Here is a 23,128-nt window from a genome sequence, read left to right as displayed (position 1 = left end):
TCGTCTTTATTCGTTTTATGAATGAAATATTTGGCCTATTATTTCTCAAGGGCTGATTATGGGAATGCTCTGTGATAATAATTACATACCATGCTTCAGTGCACCTATTCAGATTAGGGAACGGGTACTGCATTCGGTTGCCATTGCTGGCTATTCTGTTTAAGGATTAGGGCGTGTATAAAGTAATGAAGTGCTATTTGGTCATAACAGACATTGATAGCATACTTGTGGTTTTATACTATAAGACGCCTTAGATTGTGACGTTATTTTTAACTCATTTTTGGAATGGTTCTTAAACACCTTAAATTATAAATGTTTTCTTTCACAATACGTCTAACCATCTTCCCCATTTCTATTAACTGTTTATCCACCGCTCTGAGAGTTATTGGCACTAATACGTCGGTTCTAGGATATGCAATCTGTAACCTTCAGTGTCACAAATTGTTAGGGACCGGAAGTAGCCGTGTAGATTTTTGGACATAATAAAAATGGGAACAACCAGAGGTTTTATTTTTTAAATGTTGCAGGTAATGTTTTTACAATGCACATCGTTACTGTCTCTTAAAAACAAAAACATAAAAAATTTGTAACTGTGAGCCTAACGATCATGTTACCGGGCATATCGACATTTAACACTGACCTAAATTGCTCACACGTAATCCGCAGACGTTCACAGTTGTGGATTCCTGTACATTTCACCAACTATTTGATTAGTTTTGACACAATTATCTTCTTTGGTATGGAACAGTTTGGGTTTACGTCTATCCATTTGTACAGTGTGTCACCGTAACACGTCATTATCAATAGAACTCCGGTAACCTTGCGTAACATTTAGAGGAAAATAACTTGTACCGCTGTCTAATTATCGCTTACAAAATATAGACAACACAATAGAGCTCAGACGATCCAATGTTGTTTTTTTCTTTTAAAACAAATGGACAGAACATGTTCAATGTAGCAACGCCAAAAGTTGAAATGTTGTTTACGTGAAATTACCACAAGACACGCGTCTTTAAATTGTAATTGTTTTTAGTCTCGAGAAAGACATACATTATGTGACTGAAGGTTGTGTTAAAATGATTGTGGTATAATTAAGGCAAACATTGACAAGCTGTCACATATTTCTGTAATGCTTGTTGAAGTTGAATAACTGTTCCGTCTTTCTTGATTTTTAGAATTGCAGATGTAAACTTAGATAAAGTATTATATCTATAAAAACCTAAACGCAGAGTTTTGAAAGTCTCTCTACGTCTCTCGAATTTCATATAGTTCGTATAATATTTGTTGTTACCAACATTGTCAATTATGGTCTAAGAGTCCAATACTGTTTTGAACCATTTTGTTTTATACTCGAATTTTAACAAAATAAGATAACGCTTTCCCGTGAAACTTATATAACTTTATTTTCCGTGGTATCTATTACTGTATGTTTATTGGACCGGGTATAAAGATGGTATAAAAATTATATATTCTATTCACGATGCACTAGAAACGTGTAAAATCTAAAAAGAAATCGTTGTTGAATTAAAACCTGTTCTCTTTAGTTTTAGATTTGATCTTGAACTGTTTTCCAGGTACATGTATGTATACATACAACATAGCAGACATGAAGTGTAGACTAGTCTGGGTATCCAAAGGTGTGCAAGTGCACTTGCATTGCTTGCACAGGTATTCATTAGAGGGATGAACTGATATTAAAGATTTAACTATATGAAGATTTAACCACTTCTTTATGATTTCTCTGTTCTCGCCAACGCTTAATGTTACTGTAATTGGTTTAAAAGTATTCTTGTCCAAGCCAAACTGTCTGTTCGTTGGCCAGATGGAAGTTATTTCTTTTATTACCATTAGTTTATAAAGTTATTTCTTTTTTTACCATTAGTTTATAAAATTAAAATAGCATCCATTCCCTAAGAGCAATCAAGTACCTGTATACATGTAGGTGTAGGTACGATTTTCACGTTTATTTAAGAAATAATTCCTATGATGCATTCACTTTTTATAATACCACTTTGCCTATTTCGCATTGAGTTCATCGGTTACTTACAGGATAAAAGAGATACAATGAACAGATTAGATCCGAGTTTCCTTGTTTAGTCGGATTATGTAGGAATGTATCCAGATCCACAGTCTTTTAGATAAGAGTTTTAATATCGGAATTTAGTTCAAACCCATTTCAATATGATATAACGCGGAAGTATAGAGAAAAAAAAAGAGCAAATATTTTATCATTATAGAAAAGACCTTTACCGGTTAATGCCATGAAATTATTAGCTACTAGAAGAATGCCCGGCTTCGCTCGGGGGTCATAACTCCGAAACCGGAAGTGGTAGACTAACGCCACCTGGCCTATGTTACTCCCCGGTCCGAGCTACCCCCTATACCCCAAATTTCAGACTCGGGGCAGACCTAGTGTAGCCGCCAACCCCGAACAGACAGACAGACAGACAAACGACAGTCACAAATATTAGTATAGATGTAATATCAATGTTTTAGGTTCGTTGATTTTAATTTACAATGAGAAGGGGCGCGATGACATCGATATTTCAATCACAGAGACCATTTTGGAAGTGAATTATAGATATAAAGATACAGCATATGTTGGTCCCGACACGACTCTCTACCTTTGTATAAAACCTGATACCACTTCTCATTTGTCGGGGGAACTTACAACTTTTGTTCTACTCGTGTAAATACCGGGTTTACCGTCTGTAAATAGACAACGATGACATGTTGTCTTTACAATATATACTAAAATTTACTTATATAGAAGTTGTAACGCGTTTGCATGTATTTCAAACAATTACATTTCAAAGCATATAAAGAATGTGTCTTCAAATATTGATAGTAGATGCTCATGACGAATAATTTGATTGGGTGGACATTTAAAAACCTACATCAACAAAAGATATGTATATTCCCAATCCCACCTCAGTCAAATTTTATATACATGTACATTGGGAGGTTTATGTTAGTATTGTAAGGTAGGATTGTATGTAAATACTTATATAATTACTTTGCCCTATAACTTGTATCGGTGTTTGAAATAACTCTTATTTCGTCTAATTTCTCGTGTTTTTGCTATTAAACCTATATTTTATGCTTAAAATCCATTATTTAAAGAAATGTGTTTGCTGTCTGCATTTAGCTGGTTTATTCTCTGGTCATTGTCATTTATATGACAGCCGAATGTTCACGAGTGTTAACTTTTCGGGTACATATAAATTAGAATTGGTAAAGGCCAACATCTTCAGTAATATTTGTTCTTCGTGAATTTTGAGTGGATAATCGTATTAAGCAAAACATGAATATTTTTTAAAAAAAGGGTTAAATTATCAGATAATTATGGGGGATTTTTTTGCGTTATACTTGAAAAATAAAGAATAAAATTATACGTTGATGAAACCGAGTTCAGCCACACGTCCGGCTTAAAAAAAAATGCCCCGCTTTCTTTAGATGAATAGATTATTCAAATATTGACATATATTGTAATATTGCGGTAATGCTATTATGTGTAGAATGTTTACTTTATCAATAATATGGTTAACTACATGGTTTCCCACTCGGTAATTTTCAACAACCAAATAAAAGAATTGTGAGAGCTGTATAGAATCATTGAAACATCTATGTATGGATAGCAATTAAACTGTCTTATTTAACACTTTCTTCTTTAAAAGGTACATAAATGAGTATTTTTGAACAAGCGTATCAACCTAAAACAACAACGCTATTCGTGATCAGTAGGATTCGGAAAACTCGGAGGATGGATTCATCTCTGCCACACCCCTGGTCGTGTTTGAATTGAATATGATAACGAAACAGGAACACTGTTGTAGTAAATGGTTTCGACTGAAATAAAAACAAAATCCATTAATCCTTCTATTTTGGGTTAAATAATGTACAAAATGTTGACGATATCATACTTAAGAGTTGTGAAGTTATCGACTGGAGTCAATTAATTTTATCGATTATATGACTGTGATTTAATAAACAGTTATTTCTATCAATCATATAACTATTCATGCTAGTCACATATTGTTTTCTCACTAACTAATCAAGTCATATCGATCCAAAACAAATAGTCTATAATATAATATATTAAATAACTAAGTTTGCCCCCAGCTGTTGTTATAGAATTTGATGATCATAATTATGCTAATATTAATACACTTGCGTTAAGTTGATGTGACATAGTTTTTTGGAATTTCAGTGGATGTCGAAGATGTAGAGCAAACATAGGTTTCATGGCAAATAAATTGCCATCGCTGCCTGGGGAATCTCAATGTTTGGATAAACACGTGTCAATGGCAATTAATGTTAGTATTTGTATTTTGTAACTAACTGAATACTCCAGCATGCACACAGTTGAACTGCCCTTCGTAATCTGTAAAATTTCCCAGAGATATTAATATTGATTAAAGACAATCTTTTTATAGACAATATTTTTATTCAGGCAATCCTGAACAGTAATTAGGGAACAATATAATGCTGAACAAAATTCACACTTAAAGGAGCAAAACCTGTTTAATTAAGGTAAAATAAAGTGTTGGATTAGGTTGATGTTATGATTAAATTAGGAAGTTGGTGTGTTTACTAATATTTTAGTTTCTTTTATGTTTAACCTGTGGACAGCAGCTGAATACGAAACCTCAACATTAACTCTATCTATAGACCCAAAGCCTTAAATGTAGACATATACCCACTTCACAAAACAAAACGAAAATTGCAATCGCAATGTTGGTATTGTGTGGGAACATTGGTAGTTTCCTGGACTCTCCGCCGATGGTATGCTTAAGAAGTCAAAATCCATTACCCAAGGGGAAAGTTCGTCTTAAGTAAATCTGAAAGATTTGATCGCCCTTTGTCAAATTAACAGACCTTAATTCTGAACAAGTTAGAAGATAACGTGTAAATATAGACAGCATCAATGTAAACACCATTGAAATGACTTTTTAATTCGTTAATTACTGTTACATAAGTCGACTGTATCCGTGCAAACAACGAAGACGCGGCTCTTAAGAATTTCGCGATGTCTCAACATTTGTACCAATAAGCTACAAGGTGTTAATCGGCTATTATCAACCTTCTTATACCCCTTCATTAAAACTTATAAATATTGTCGATTGATCATGCGGAATATAACAAGTGTTTATAATCTGTCTTAAAGGGACACTTTAACAATGGTCAGTAAATCCGCCGTAAACCCAGTGGTGCCACAACGAATGTTTCTTATCCTTCTCTCAAATCCTTCACATTTACACAACTATAAGGCATCAGAAGTGTTCAATTCACGTGACCATACATTTGTCCAATAACATTTGCTACAATATTAACTTTATATTGAAAAGAGAATTCATAATGGAGTAGATGTCTTCGTGTATTGTAGACCAACCAAAATAAAACTGAATAAGATAAAGCTCAAATTTTGATATTGGTCAACACAAGAAACTTATACGAGTCGACCCTTCTTTTCTGAATTGCAATGATTACCCTATACGATAAAGAATGAGATTACATGCGCCTTTATTGATTTGGCGTATTGCGCTTTGCATTTATTCTTCCTATTTCCATAAAGAAAGAATAGAAAATAATCCCTGGAAGAATTATGGAAACCAATCAAACAATAAATCACTACTTACATGTATGTCATGTAATTGTAAAGTAGTTCGTGCAACCTACTGATCGATTATGATTCTTTTTAAAAAAAAAATATCTAACGTATTCTGTAATGTTAGGCTAACCTTTTGATTCAAACTATAGCTAGCCTTTCAAAAACAGGTCAAGTATTATTTAACAAAACAATTGAAGATTTCCAGTCTTTTAAAATTGATATGTTGTTAGCTCTCTTATTTATCCATTTATTGTTGGATTGTATGTCTTCAAAACATCTGTCAAATTCTTCAAAAATAACATGCACCCATTGTGTACAATGTAATGATCTATGGTAAGACATTGCAGGGCCTTGCTAGACATCTTAAACGATTAAACATTATTGATTGTAACCCTTAATTAAAATATATTTTAATTTTTCTCGTTCTGAACATGACTGAAATTAATGCATTTCTACCTGTGGTATCGTGGGAATATAACTATGAAGTATCATTAACAACACTGCTCTTGTAAATTTGCTTTGTAGCTGTCCATTTTATGTAACTCTTCTTGCGTTTCAACATCCGCCCATCCTTTTTAATTAAACAATGTAGATGACAGGTATCTATCTCTTCTTATCTTAAAACATGGCAATCCTTCATGTAAATACTGGTCTTTCAGTCATCAATGTACAACTTTACACCCCCTTTAAGACCCTAGCTGTGTACTTTAACCTAGCCTAAAGGCCGTAGTCTTAGCTTAATAAGGATAATAGACAAAACAATAACTGACGTGCATACATCAAGTGTAAACATTGGTTCTTGTAAGACATAACAAATAGATTGCCTTGATAACAAGCTTATAAACTTGTTACAAACTCTTACACGGCGTTAATTTGACACGAAACTGTCACTAAATACATTGTTTCTGTTTTGTTATGATTCATCTGGGATTGAGGTGGTCATTTTGGGAAAACATACATGTAGAAATATAGAAACATACATCTTTTATTTACGACTTAGAATAACTTACCAAAACTATATTCTGTGCTGAAAGATATATAGAAAGGAAACGTATACACAATCAAACATAGTTTGTAACAATCTCGCAAATCCAATTGCAAACCCAGGCAATAATGAATACATGATCTAATCTCTTTGATCTATTGCTATCTGTAACAGAAATTACTAACTATATTAGAAAGTGTAATAATGATAACCTATATATTGTCATGTATTAAATCATATCGTGATGATTGTAAGGTACGTTGTAGATAAGAAAGGGTGTTGACTAAAGTAGATGATGTCATAATTGCTATAATGTTCAAGGCTTGTCTGGGACGAGAAAATCTTTTTGGAAGCACGGGACATTTCGTTTTCGATTCTCTATTAGGCCGGCGGGAGGGATTTAATCAATGGGTAGCACAAAATGGTCCCATTAACATATGAAAGCTGAATTTGAATAATACATAGATAAGGATATGTCTAAATCAACATGTACATGTATATACATGCATGTATTTAGTTAACAAAATGTCTTCCTTATTTGGACTGTAATACGTGCATATTTATTGATATAAATACGCCATATGTCGGACATTTTAATAACATATTAAGGAACCATAAATTACCACTTAAACAAGGATGTAACGTCTTAATAATACATGATGATAAGTTAGCTGTCACTTTTTATAAATGAATAGATAGTCATGGAAATATTTGTAAGGGCAGTTTCGTGGCTGGCCAGTTTTCTCTCTCTTTCCATGTGAATATAAAAATATACATTTTCTGGTCTAGAACTTTGTTAATCATTTTTCATATCCAATTCTGATTAATAGTTTGCGAGATAAAATAGGTTTTTATTTTAAGATTTCGCCTTTTGCTGGGCTTTGCTACGGTGGTCAGAAGAGTTAAAATATTTAACCTCGTCTACATGATTATTAATATTATGGATCAGAAGAATTAAAATATTTAACTTAAAGATACATTATCGGAGATTAGATACAGAGCTTGCAGTTCTCACTATAATAGTTAAGAACGAGATAATGTAAAGGCAACTTGCTGAAAATTTCAGTGAAATTGATCCACTATGAACCGGGAATTAAGCAATTGAAATTTCGGCCTAGCCTCGGTCATCATTACTAAAGTCGTTACCACTCGGCAAACCTCGGTATTGGAGTCTGCTGAGGTTTGCCGAGTGAAGTCGGTACGATAAAAACAGTCTCGATTATCCATTTCATGATTAAGTCATGAATGAAATTTTGCAGCAAGTCGGATCATAATCCAGTAAATATCGCAGGCTAGCGATGACACCGAGAGTTGATTATGGTCTGGATAAGTTAATTAATGTCTAATTAATAATTTAGATAACATTTCAGGCCTAAAGAAAGACCTGCAATAGGCAGATATAGCTCTAGCATAATGTATGTTTAATCAAGACTTTTAAATGGCGACAGCTGTTATTGCCATAATGTATCTGGCTCCCAAATGTATGTAGGGTGCGAAATTCCCAATTATCAACAGGTGTATTTTAGAATATATTTTATGAGATATTATATTGCGTTGTGTATTCGTCTGTAGGCTAGACATTACAACGTCTCTTGTCTTCTGATATTTACCTACAAGGGTGGTATGACATCATTGTCACTGTTAGCTTTTTACCACTTGTGTCTTTTTTTATGTGTTGTATGTAACTCGAGTTATGTATCTTTCACTGTGAATATATACAGATATCTTGTTACTCGAAACATTCTAGCTGTCTTTTGATTTGACTCCATCAATTCAAGTACGATCGACATGGAACTTGTATCTTAACAAGACGTCACAATTCCAAGATGGCCGCGATGATGCCATGCTTGGTTCCTGGTTCATATATCGAACTTCTTTTTTCAATAATTTTCCAGTAAAATTTCTTATTATTGTAAGGTTGTTTTTATTATGTCTTATATTCTGATCATTGTGGAATTTAATTAAATAAACCCCAGGAAGCTGCACATATGTCTGTGTAGTAGTTGGTCAGAAGAAAACAGATCTGTTAGTAAATGTGACGAGGTTACGGAACCTATCGTCTTGAATAACTAAAAGGAGATTTACATAATTTTATTGCTATATTGATAGGGTTGAAAATGAAAAACATCTAGATTTCTTACATGTCCGGCCATTTCATTGTGGTGATCTACTCAAGTACATTTCAATGCACAAAATGGGTGATAAACAATGAAATGATTGAAATTTTCATTTCAATAAAAGGTAATATGCTTGTAAATAGCTTTCTGGTGGTTTCAGTAGATGGCAGATCACCAAGTCCCTCCCATAACTGATCTATTGATTTCTTATGATTAATGTTTAGAAGGGCGTTATCCAGTTATTTCGACTCGGACATTAAATTGTATTTAAAGGTTTAATTTATTTCGTAGTATTCTGTTAATGTGTGAAACAAGTAATATATAGAGAATGAGCGAATCAATGAAGCAAATCGTTTATAATTATGTATTTTAACAATGACTTGGGGTGTATTGTAATCAGTGAACCGGTCTAGACGAAGACCTACATACAAGTACCTTATTATTGACACATACTTATTACTATATTTATATATTCGAATTTATAACTTCTAGTTTAATTCGCCCCATTTTGACCACTGAATGATGATTATTACACAATATACAGTCCTTATGTATATTATTAATGGTTTTAAACATTTTAGTGACAATTCTTTTTTTAGTACATAATTTTTGAAATGTAAAAGTTGCTCTCTCTCACAGTTATGCAATTCAACCAAGCACCTAATATCAGCTTTAGAAAAAAAAATGCTTTGATGTTTTCATTACTTTTGATGCATAATATAATGGTATTTATTCTTCAAATTGGTACAGTTGACGTCGCGCATTAAATTTATCTATCTTGATATTGCACAAGTTTTACTTTGACTTTATAATCATATATTTTTCTATACACCAATATTAAAGACACCATTTTTGATAGCCGTGGGAAATAAAGAAAAAAAATCCTTTCAGTTGAAAATTACAATAGACTGCCTTGTTGAAGAGATCATTTTGCTTTTATATGAGCAAGGAAGATGCAGGTTATTTTGAAAAATATAATATGTCTACACTCACACGAATTAGTTGATTAAAGTTTCTAGAGCGTAAAGTATCTTTATAATTATTTCGATTCATTGGTATTGCCACTAACATATAGTTTTTAACAGAGTTTATTGGAGTAAAACGTCATTTTGAAAAAAAAAGAGTAATGTCCACAAAAGAGATTATAACTTTCTTTGTGTCTTGATAGGAGGTGCCTGACTCATTCAATCCAATCGACTGCTTCTTAATGGGGATAGTCCTGAATCTAACGTTCTTCCGAACTCGGCCTTTTATAGTCTGTGTTATTTAAATATTTTTGGTTATCTAGAACATTCAATATAGAAATCCAGTTTGGTTTACAAATTTTTGTATTCTTACGTTGTGTGTATTGGACATCGACAATTTTATAAAACTGATAAGATTGGAAATCCCTTCCAGGTTAAATGGTTCATGTTTGTATTCTTCACAATGCAGAAGAAATATTTACCAGAACACATTTTTTTGTATGAGGGAGCATGTCGAGTCATCCGCAAAAAATTATGACTCACATTATAAACAAGAAATGTTCCGGTTTCATGGTCTGTGTCTTTATTTCGCCCGAGTCATTCACAAACAAGATTTTAATACTGTGCTATTGTTGAAAATTTCGTCACACCAACACAGTCAACATTTACAGGTGTGATATTTTCTTGTGAAGTTTGTTTTCTCTATGTTCTCAATATTCATGGCTATTGTAAACATTCAATTTAAAGGCGACGTGACCGTGCGTAAACCTTTTCAATGGTAACGTCATTGATGAACAATCTTCATCCTCAGAAGTGTATAAAATATAGATGATATCATCTTCCTTATCACCATTGTTATTTGCTATATTTGAGTTTCTAATGTAGTCCGTGTGTTACGAATAAAACTGTGTGCAGTAACATTTTCTGCGTGAGGTATTTTTGATGAAACTAGGGCACATTTTTTAAAATTTGGCCGTAATCTGAGAATATCTTTAGCCTAGCTCACAACCCGCCGTGCGAGTTTTGACACGCACGCCACGTGGGGTTTGGTAGCTCGCAGACCAGCCGCAATAAACCGGGTGAAAATTTTGTATGTGCAGACCAAAAGTCTCTACGGCCAGTTTGCATCTTCTACGGGCCGAACACGCGCAATTGACGCTTAAGTCTCACGCACGGGTTTACTATAATTTCCCGGCTATACCAGCCGTAGTAGTACGCACGGCGGGTTGTGAGCCAAGCTGAATATTGGTGCCATTATCCCATGTAGCATGTAAACTATTGGCAAAGAAATGAAATTATGTAATGGCGGCACCGGATTTATATATTGAGCATGTGGAAGTCACATTAACTCACCCGTAACGAGCTTACAGCGTCCACAGACCATAGAAACATAGGTGTAGACACTAATTTGGTTATGTGGCACCACGCAGAAACTGCAAGAAACTTTGCATGTACGTACGTGAAATGCATAGTTCACCCCAAAATTGGCCTTTCACTGCTGGGACTATATTTGATTCTTCCGTATACGATAACTAATAAGAAATAATAAAATATTAATTTTTGTAATCCGATAATACTTGAGTTCCTAACGTCTTACTTATTAAAATATGTCTGCTCTAATGTAAGAAGGTGCTTTTTTATAACGTTTTAAGATTGTGGTAAACTGATATTTGGTTTTCTACACAATATGTAATTATTGACATTAAATGTGGGCCTGTATAAACAAAATAGTCTGTCCATTGATTTAGTAGTACTTTAACTTGTTTGGTATTCGCCATTTTGTTACAAGGTACAATGTCCTTGAAATTGGAACAAGCATTCGTCAAGTGAACAACGTCAAATAACAATATGTTTAGTAGCCTGTCTGCATCCTGTCTATCTTTTATTCAGATATTCCCCATGTTAATAAGGATATTTAGTACATAAAATATTAGTAGCTAAATGCGAGTATATGTATTTGATTAATTTAAAAACCTGGGTTTGAGACGCCCATCTATTATATCAGATACTTAGTAATTGGTCAAAATATGGACAACTATATTTTGATTTAAGTGTTATCAAGCATAATCAACAAGGAAACAAACAATTTTGTATAATCGATTGTTGTAGTTTTCCTTATTTGACCTACAAGTTGTTTTAAATCAAAGCACTGCATTAAGGGAATTTCAAATGTCGAATCCGCGGTGAAGTATTCTTTAAAGTCTCGGATTAGTTTTGAAAGATTTTGTACATATCAAAGCGTAAATTGTGTTTAGAATTTGTGTAGCCCTGTTAATAGTCACATACCTAAGTCTATATGACCTTGGTTTAATAGTTAACGCTAGTGTATATGTAACATTTGCAAAGAGGTGCAAGTAATTCGTTTGATCTTTGCGTGGAACTTTTTTCTACCTATGTAAATTGTGGATGTTACATACAATAGAATACATGCTACGCAAGGTACATACTCGTCTTTATCTTTAGTACTTATAAACTGTAACGGTAAAATGTGATATAAACCATGTATAAATAAGAACTATAACCTTGATGATTTAATATATTAACGGTGACTAATAATGATTAGTGATATAATGATATTTATCAAATTGTTAGGATGAATTCGGCCTTGGGAGAATATTATTATTGCTCACAATTAATGTTCTGTTCTACCATAATATTTCTGATGACCCCCAACAATTTGTTTTATAATATACATGTAATGATAAACATGGGGAATTTATACTCCATATTTAATAAATTGTTGGGGGGGGGGGGGTCCATAATATACATGTAATGCTATACTTGGAAATGTATACTCCCTCCATATACATGTACAATAAATTGTTGGCGCGGGGGGGGGGGGGGGTCCATACGTTACAATTGCAGAGTTCATCACATTTACTGTTGTGAATGTTTGGAATTATCCAAAGTGTTGTAATGTGTCCCTTTCTATTTACTCTTTGTATGAATTAAATTTTTTGTGTCAAGTATCAGACAACGTAAGGGGTATTATTAATTGACGAGTTTACGAGAACTGGATATTTTAGTTTTTAAATGTTGAAAGTTTTTCAGATTCCTATCTCGTTTGTTCTTTTAATCCTTACATGTTCAGGCCATGTTTAATTGTAGTCATCCAAGCCTAAATATTTAGGAACTTCAATAAAATATTTTATTTGAGCACACAGTACACATTAGCTTTATACATGGCTCCTTGGGTCAACACGGTATCATTTGCAATAATTATCTTCTGGATTTAGAACTAACAATTTGACGGGAAGCATAACAACCGCATCTTTATCAAGCTTGACATAGTCTGAATCTCACAATCTTTATTTGCAGACTGTTTTTTTTTAAAAAAACATATGAGCAGTTTCAGCAACTAGAAATAAAATTTCATTGAAAAGCATTCACAAAAATTGTAATGCTAGGTTCCCACTATCACGAGTCGCGCTACGATTGAAATCGTGATGTTAATCGTAGAGTAATCGTGGTGATCCTATCAGGTCTTATCATATATTGTGGTCAGTCGTACAATCGTGTTGATCGTATAGAAACGTATTATAACGTATCTGAATCTTATCGTAACTCATCGCACTACAGTGGGAACCTTGCATAAGCTATATTAACTTATCAGTAAAATCAAAGGTGGAATAACATGTTAAAGCATCAAATGAGAGAAGTCTTATCAGATTTTCAAAAAGATTTGTTTACCTATTCCCTTGTGCGAGGCCTTATATAATTTGCAGCAATAGTTTGTAATTCAGTGAGATGGTATCTCAGTTGAGGCACTGCAGTTGATATTAATTTGATTCTTCGGGTTTTGATTTACATTTAACCCGACGAGTTCATGGTTGAGATGAATTCTGAGCCTGATTATTATGAAATTAACAATGGCATACCTAAATCTGCATGAGTCATCTGTGGGTGGTGATGTTAACATCTAAAATAAAAAGTAGAAAGGACTCGTGATAATGATATGATATGCGATACATTGTGGAAAACATCACGGTGTCGTGCACACACGACATAATCACCACCAGATCCGTATTTAGGTTATCGTTATAAAATTGCTAACTTATTCAAACATTTTGAACCCCTTGTTACAAGCATTGTTAAACTGGTCTTCTTGGAGGGATAATTTTATAGAACAAAATCTGCGAGGCAGTAACTAATTGATGATGACCTTTCTCTGATGGTATTTGACAAGAGACATAAAATACAAGCGCACGAGTGTCGAAAAGAACGGAAACCATCTTAAGAAAAATATATTTTAACAAATCCCTTTTATAATGACATGGACTAGAGAGGGACTGGATGCACATTACAACCCCCAGCAACACGAATTCGACACATTGGAATGCTTCAAACCATTCATGCATGTTCAAGTCTATAATGTTTCTATACAACTTTCCAGATGTTTTTGTTTTGTATCTTGTTTTATTTTGGATAAATGATTTTGCCTTACCCGTAGGACGTACATGTTCAGATGCACTGAAAAGAAATTTATTTTCAGAAAATGCATTTGGCACATATACGACCAAAATACCAGAGTTGTTTGGAGACAATGCAAACAAAGGATCGACATCTCCACATGACAATAAAGAAGACTGCATTGATATTACAAATGTTAGATACAAAATGAACATGGGACTTGTTAAACCTTACAATATTGGTATTATTAATAAATTAATAGCTGTTTAGCTCCTTAGAAAGAAATACTTTGTCTATTCACAATACATCACAGCTCTGGCTATTCATAATCACTGACATACTAACATGGACAATTAATCATCCACTTCCGACGTATATTATTTATTGAAATCATTCGTAGTTTCGAGAAATAAACGATGTATAAGTAATGTCTTATTCCGTAATACTAAATTAATGTTTTCTTTGGCGTGTCAGGTGACATGCTGACTTGTGACACTGACATTGTATTTAGATGTTACTTTCATTATCCACCCAATAGCGAACATCGTACGAATTTAACAATCTATTTTTTCATTTCATGACATTAGGTTGTAATCTCTTAACATATATGTCCATGATATCCAAGGCGTTTTAAACAAGGGTAACTACACGAACTCGCACAACCTGCCCCTTGCTGTCATTTAAGACAACCCGATAAATACCAAAATCATTAGGCAAATACAAACTCATATCACAAATAACAAAAATGTCATGGTAACTTTTTAAAGGCTGCACAGATTATGACTATGATGTCTCCTTATCTTTGTGTCAGTCCGTCCTTTATTGTAGATTATTGGATTAGATTCCAGAAAAAAAACTTATAGTTACTAATAGTAAGCTGTACTTATACACGTGTACCTGTGTAAACAAATTAATATTACATCATTGGTGAGTGAAAACAAATTTTGGAAAATTTACATAATCGCCAAATGATTCTTAACAGTAACGTAACAAAGATATATTACTTTACATGTGCATCAGAAAAGAACAACGTTATAACAGCTGTGATATTAAAAAAAAAAGATGAAGAAGAGCTCGTAATCCCAATTTCTGGCACACACGACGCATTGACATGTTTAAGACAAAATTCTCAAGTGCTTGTATACTTGAAATTTTGCTTCTGTTTGTTGATATTTCTTCTTCTGAGGATAACGTATTGTTGAGTAAGGTAGACACACACCTCAATATAATCAAATAAACATTCTGCTTTGAAAAGCAAATGTTGTTTCTTCTGTTTTGTTTCAACTGCCCCCACACCCCATCGATGCCATTTTCTGAAACGCAGTTATTTGATCAAAGTGTACATTACCATTTAGCTATTGCTAATAGTTGAGACTGGTTCCTGGCATTCTTCTTACAAACCATAGCTGTTCCATATTCGGAATTCTTGTTAAAACTTAATTTTCATTTGGAAGGTTTATATACCTAACACTCACTGATGTGCTTTTGTATATTTAACACCTTTGGCAAATGGATCGGTAGCTGCCCCACGCTACGTTAATTGATTTGGTTTTATTCTAGCCAATTCAAATATTTACTAACACTTAAATAGCCTAAGGTCATATATTTGAGTATTTAAAAAAAATCATAACAGGTTGTCATATAAAAAGTAGGCTTCGACACCACCCTAATCCTGGTATGTTTTATCCCGGTCAACAATGGAGCTAGCCATTCTAGATTTGAATTTCTATGTCTGAATACTAGACGGTAGTGGACCCAAATTTGATTTCATGATGAATCTAGTTTTATGTTCAATTTACTAGAGCCATTAAATTAAGTTGACGGTTCTTATATACTTATATACGCGTTTTTTATGTTTAACGGTCAAATGGCTTTTGGGGGTCATTGCAGTTCAATCATTTTTTGAGCTGTTGGAGATCTGACTGATCAGATAATAATCAAGACTATTGTGTTTATTTATTTGATTGTCAATTGCAATGTGTGTGGATTTTACTCCTGGGTGAGTTCAGTATAAAACACCTTGTCTGATCGTGTGGGAACTTGTTTAATGATATCAATACAAAACATATTGTATTATTCCTAATATAATAACATAGATATTTCAGTTATTTCAAAGATAAAGGTGTGGACAAACGATGGTGATATTGAATTGCGATAAACCTACATAATAAGTATAGAGGGTTTATCATTAAGTCAAGTGGCGTAGTTTCGATCCCACACTTGACAATGATGAATTCGGTCGTCTGCGTAACCTCGCGAGTTTCCCCCCACTGCGTGCAAGCGAATTTTTGAAACAAAATTATACCACGTGTTAAGTCCTGGAATGAACTAATTTTTGTTGGGTGGTCGTTAAACCCCACCCCTCGCGCATAATGTTTATTTGATGATCCTATTATCAATACAGTTGTACATCCCACCCAACTTTTTCTTATTTATTAATAATATTTTGTCATTGTTCATAAATAATTTGCTAATATCAAATGACTTCAATTCTCTGCTATTACGATTTGAAATTGACTACTTTTACTTTATGAATATTAGATGAAAACGCTTATAGTGTAAGAGCCTATAGTGCATTATAGTAATCAAAAGCTAAGTGTAAAAGAATAACATCATAGAAATAAATGGAGTGAACTCGGTTAATGGAATGGATAGGAATACGTGGATTTCGATTTTATTTTTTTTTTATCAATCGATCAGTACTAAATTATCCATCCATCAATTAAGGACTTTGGCTTTACTACATGTAAAATATTTAGAATACTAGTTTAACCATTTGGTTACCATTAGCAAACACACCCACAAATACACGAACTTGATCTTATGCACAAAATATATATTTTAGCTATACGATTTAAAGATATAAAAAATGCATGATATATAAACGCATAGATATGCATTTCTACCAGATGAGTTATAAAAAGAGTATATTGATGTGTGCTTTTAGAAAGAAGATATTTGCTTTTTCTGACTCGAACTCAATATTTTCCATAATATTCGAAATTAAAAACACGAATTAGAATTCAATATTGGTCAATTTCAATCACTATTGATGTTATTATCTTGCCGTGAAAATATGGGATCCTAATATCCAATATTTAAGACACAATTGACACTTTATAATCAGTGCACGAGTCGTGTATTCTATGTTTTCTGGTGTCATTTTGTAATGCCGAAATAAAAACGTAACCTACAAGACAATGTGAAAGTAATTAGTAAAGGCTGATTCACAAACGACAAAATAATAATAAGAGACGCAAGTAAAATGGAATGAGCAGGCACACAGGTACATGAGAACAGGAACGCCCTTCTTACGTATGTGATTTTTTCAAAATTTTTGATTTTGTTTTTTTTCTTCATATTCTTCCTTTTTGGTGCTAAAAAATATAATATTTACTATCAAACACGTTCGTATTAAAAATGTATAGGCAAAAGGTATGATTTTTAATACGAACATGTTTGATAGTAAATATTATATTATTTAGCACCAAATAGGAAGAAAAATATAGCAGATTAAAAAATTTGAACAATATTAAGAAGAAATCCCAGAAAATCATGAAAATATTTTGAAAAAATGACATAGGTCCACCATATAAGAGCGTGCCTGTCCCCATGTACCTGTCAGCAGGCGTAAACGTTTGCAGATCAATTTGAACTATTCACGTATTTCACCGAACATAATAGATTAGAACTTGCAATGATTGTTTTCAAAAATTGAATATAAATTACTTTGCATACATGCTTTAAATAGAATATATTACTATTCCGGACACATTAAGGTTATTTGTATATATCAGTAGACCACAAATATATAGGTATCAAATGAAAATTTCACATTTGTAATCTTTAATAGGACAAGTGTCATTGTATGTTTTCATGTATTTTATCTAAAGAAAGCAAGTCGTTTTAAAATGGCGCTATTTAACAGATCTTTAGTTCGAGTTAAAACAAAAGAACTATGACAAGAAGTTGCCATGTATGTGCATGTTATCTTTATTAACAGTTTAGTTTTCTTCCATTGGTGTTAAATTCTTTTAGCCAAGAAACTAGCCTATATTGCATAGGAAAGACGAGAATCTCAATGCCCCTCTTTATTTCGAGCGCAATTCTAAATACAAGATAACGGTCTATTGGATATTTATGAAATTTACCGTTAAATAAACATGCGTGGAATAACTCTAGGTGAAAATTTAAACAGGGACTCGACATTTCCCTTTGAATTAACATGTTTTATAAATAGTGAAGGAGATATTTGACAAGGTGTAAAGTTAGTTCTGCTTCAAATGGTTCTATAAAATTGTATTGATATTACCAATATGACAACAGTCATGTGTCCATGCCCGGTATAATATCACTGAAAATGTGTCCAAGCTAATGTCAATACTATAGTCTATGGTATTCAGTTGTATTAATAAATGACATTCAGATATTTGACAGTTTTGAGTGCGAACGAGTTAAGCCTTTTATATAGTAACCTACATCGAATAATTCATTTAGTAGCCGTACGATTTACTATAAACTGCGTGTTGTAAGGTAAATATTGTCTTATGATAATGGCCAGCTTTTGCTCGGACATTGGCCGATTTATTTCATCTATTGTAATATAACAATAAAATTCGTGAATATAATTTAAGGATTAAAGTTGGTTTGTTCCCAAGTTTGAGTAAACAAGTTAATCTGAGATTAGTATGAGCGATGTGGTTTATCTTCATTAACAGTAATTTATACAAGCTTGGGGTATGAACGGATTGCCATTACACAGGGAGAACATTTACAATCCTTCCCTTTCACTGGATTAGAGCAAAGTATGAACACAATATAAATGAAAAATTAAAGCATATGAATTTTGGATACCGAATTTTAGGATTTTCATTGGAAATTTAAAATAATATAATTCACACACGTGTGTTTATAATATTTTCATGTACACATATTATTATATATGTTCAGCCTTATACCATTGTAATTTTCTTTAAACCCATTTTAACCCAACAATTTACCACTAACATTTCTTTTTACATATTTAGGGGAACAACTGTAAAAGTTTAAATCGTTTCGTTGCAATTCTGTTTGTAAAGAAACGGTACGGACATACCACCCTTTTAGAAAACGTTTTTCTTGAAGTATTAACAGTTGAATGTCAACTGTAACATGTATGTAGTGCACAAGCTCATAATCAGTCATCTTTAAACTATCTTCTTAGTTGCATTCATAAAACTAAACTACAAAATGTGATATCACCAAAAGAAACGAATTAAACTGAAAAAAAAAAAATAATAAATGAAATGAAATAATATGGGGTTTAACGTCCTACTGTTCTGCTCCGACTGGGATAATGAAGACGGGCATACGCCATGTAGTGTGCTGTGGGGGAAATTTTGCCCGGGCAGCGGCACTATGGTCTACTCTTATATCGAATTGCAAAAGAGATCTTTACGTGCACGCGACCTCGGTTTTTCGTCCCATCCGAACGTCAGCTGCACCACAGCCAAGGGGAAAACCACGTCGGAAAATCCCGATGAACTTTCTCGGCCAATGCAGGGATCGAACACGCGACCTCTAGGCTAGCGAGTCAGCGTCTTACCACTTAGCCACCTTGGATCCCTAGCTGAAAAAAAAAGTTACATACTTATAACGGACACTTTTTGAAAAATATTTTAAAACAAGGAATATAAGAAATGGAAACAGCTTCATGTAAACATGTGCAAGTCATGCCTTTATTATGCAATTTAAGTTTGTTTGTATGCACGTATACTGAAATGTCATTTTTTCACAAAACAAACCAACAAAACCCCAATAATTTGTTTCTGTTTTTCAGTTGCAAAGGAGATTAATGGAACCTTAATAGATTTATCAGGAACGTGGCAAGAAGACTATAGTGACTCAGAAAGTCAAATTTATTCAGATTTAAAAAGTAATTTAACCACACGAGTAAGTTTATAATATTATTATTTAACCAATTCGTTTGTAATACATCCACATTGAAATGTGGTCGTATATTGTCGTCATATGTCCGTCGACCCATCCGTCGTCCAAAATTTCTTGTTAACGCCCTGCAGACTAAATTTGTGATGTTGACATTATTGAGCCGAAGCATCCTATTGAATTTCAACGATTTCCCTTAATTACTTCTAGAGTTATGACCCTTCTTTGTTTCACTTTGTACAACCTTGTGAACGCTCTAACCACAAAAGTTATCATCCAATCTGTATGAAATTTATATGCATTATTTAAAGTCTATTGAATTTCAGCAATACTATTTTACTGCCTGAAGATTTTGCCTTTATGGACTGTCCGGACGATGTAGCTGCACATGTTTCGTTGTCAAGCAATCTAAATTCTTTATGATATTGATCTCCAGTGAACCTTATTGATATGAAAGATGTTACATCTATACTAGACATATGTATAAAGCCGACGTGAACCACGACTGAAAACAATGTGTAGTTCCTTCTGAAAAATACAGTTGCGACCTATATTTATCTTTGTTTTTGTGTCAATAAAACAAACAAACAACAAAGTAAACAAATAACGATTCATTCCCGAGATATACCTACAAATTTACACTTGGCAACAATGCTGCTAAGCGATAAATGTTTATCTCGGTCCAAAAATATTAAGTCAATAATCTAACAATAGGGGTGTTAACAATTTGTTGAAAAAACACGAAAAGCGGGAAAGAACAGTTATGTTATCATCATCAGTAAACAATACCCATCAGCTCCTGGGAATTTTTCAGGTTCATCAGGCATTCATTGAATATTACAAGGCCATTTATGACGATGGCTGTAACGCCATTTTAACCAAAAAAAAAAAAATAAAATAAATGTATATGTGGCTGTTTCTAAATGAAGTCCACATCTAATTATTTGTTAACACACATTACAATATTTAACACTTAAACATACATTATGCAAGAGCTAAATCTGCTTATTGCAGGTCTTTCATGAGGCCTGAAATGTTATCTAAATTATTAATTAGACATAATTAACTTATCCAGACCATAATCAACGATCGATGACATCGGTAGCCTGCTATGTTTATTGGATTTGCTGTTCGACTTCCATTCATAATTATATCAAAAAATGGATAATCGAGACTATGTTTTTTATCCTACAGACTTTAGTAATGATGATCGAGGCTAGCCCCAATATTCAATCGCTAAAATCTCGGGTCATAGTGGATCAATTTGACTGAAATTTTCAGCAAATTGCCTTTACATTATCTAGTTTTTAACTATTATAGTGAGAATTGCCAGCTCTTTAACTAATCTCCCATAATGTATCTTTAACATTTTGGTGGATCAAAGAGGTAGAAGATCGATAAAATGCGGCAATTACGGTCATGGTACAATGATCAAGTATGTGACGTGGATGGCACTGCCCTGGCAAACATCCCATTTTACCACGATACTAGAATCAGGTGATAGCAAGTTCTTCGAAGAACCGCGGAACTTGAAATCATTTACGGTAGATCTTGATTTGACATTTTATTAATAAAAAAAAGTAACGTCAATCCCAATCCCATGTAAGTCCGTCATTCAAAGAATATCAAATACAGAAACAGCAATACTAATTTGATTAAATAATTAAATTATCAGTAATCAGTTTGTGAGTTTATGACATTGAAATTTTTTTCGTAATTAAAATACAGTTCTTCAATCCATTTGGACACAATTACAGTCCTGATGGTATATATTTAAATGTACTAATTACCCGTTGATATTGGTTGTTATAATTATGTATTGAACAACTGTAATTGATGACAGCACGTGATTTATTTGACATTAAAATGTCATATTGGTCTCTATATTTTGACATGTGATATGTCAATCACCACCATCAAGCATGGAAATAACTGTCACCACAGATTTTTTCACCATGACCGTTTGGGTTTGTTGAATGTGTCAAATAATCATAGACACTTTTATAAACAAACATAAGACTCCGCAATTTAAAAGAAAATGTCTCCATCAAAACCGTCTCATTATTACTTATAATTTGCAATTTTGTTTTACGCCTATTGTCAGTAGAATATATTTTACATGTTTTACAGATATGCACCTTTAAACATAATCAGGCCTTGTATTCTAGCCAATGAACTCATTTCTAACGACTAAATGGACTAAAATTCCATAATAATAACACACTGAATAAATGGTTTATAAATACAGATCGGCAATGAGTGCTTCGGCCGCTGCAAAGTTCATCTTTTAATCATCTTTCGGGTGTACTTGATTATTGTTACATTAAAATATGTTGACTGAAAAGGAATGCTTTGCTTGGAGTATTTAGTAAGATTTTGGCCACAGTTTAAATATATTTTTCAGTCAATGGTTCTTACGATGTCGACCGCCGATGAAACGTATCTTTAACGGCCAATAATAAACAGGGATACACTCTCTTGCATATTGCACAACAATACACGGTTTTATGTTATGTCCCAATATGTGTCTTTTTTCTTTTTTCAGCTTGAATTAACATTTAGTAACGAAAATGTTGATGTATTAAGTGTGACACTTTCTAATTTTAGGTGAGTATTAAAACCTAAGCCATTGGTGAAAGTTCAACTGATCTATAATCGTGCGAATTAGTACTTTGATCTTTTCTGGACTCTGGTTTCCACTCATTTAGGAAAGCTTAACGCAATCCCTTTGTTCTCCTAATTATTCAGTCAATATTAACAAAGAAGAAAAAAGGCTGTGGGGTTAAAAGTGGAATAAAAAGAAATATATGCCGAGATTTTAGTTATATATGTTCAGTCAAGTATTAGATTAAGGTGTTGGGTGAGGTATTATCATAAACTATACTTCTAGTTTCCTCAAACAACAATCATAGAACTCTTCCTCTGTATAGTTAAACTTTATTGGCATATTATGCCAGGCTCTCTCTCTCTCTCTCTCTCTCTCTCAGATATGATAGTGTAATCATTAACCATTTCATACAAATTAAACGCGGTTTAAATGTATTAAACTTTAATGTTTTAATCTTATTACGAGTAAACGTAATGGGAACATAATATATTCAATTCTTCGTCAATA

The 23,128-nt window shown here is 33.1% G+C and overlaps 1 protein-coding gene across 2 annotated transcripts in view; it reads left to right on the top strand.

The window, feature by feature from the left end:
• LOC126814877 (uncharacterized) overlaps nt 1–23,128 on the top strand; it is a 42,181-nt gene that overhangs the window by 5,564 nt on the left and 13,489 nt on the right. For both annotated transcript variants that reach the window (XM_050540310.2, XM_050540309.2), the window contains exons 2-3: nt 19,907–20,019; nt 22,559–22,620. In XM_050540310.2, coding sequence (XP_050396267.2) covers nt 19,907–20,019; nt 22,559–22,620 — 175 coding nt within the window. The remainder of the gene's footprint in view (nt 1–19,906; nt 20,020–22,558; nt 22,621–23,128) is intronic.

This window comes from Patella vulgata, chromosome 3 (assembly GCF_932274485.2).
Source record: "Patella vulgata chromosome 3, xgPatVulg1.2, whole genome shotgun sequence".
Classification (NCBI taxonomy): domain Eukaryota; kingdom Metazoa; phylum Mollusca; class Gastropoda; family Patellidae; genus Patella; species Patella vulgata.
The sequence above is the reverse complement of the archived record's forward strand: the minus strand, read 5'-3'. Positions and strand labels throughout refer to the sequence as shown.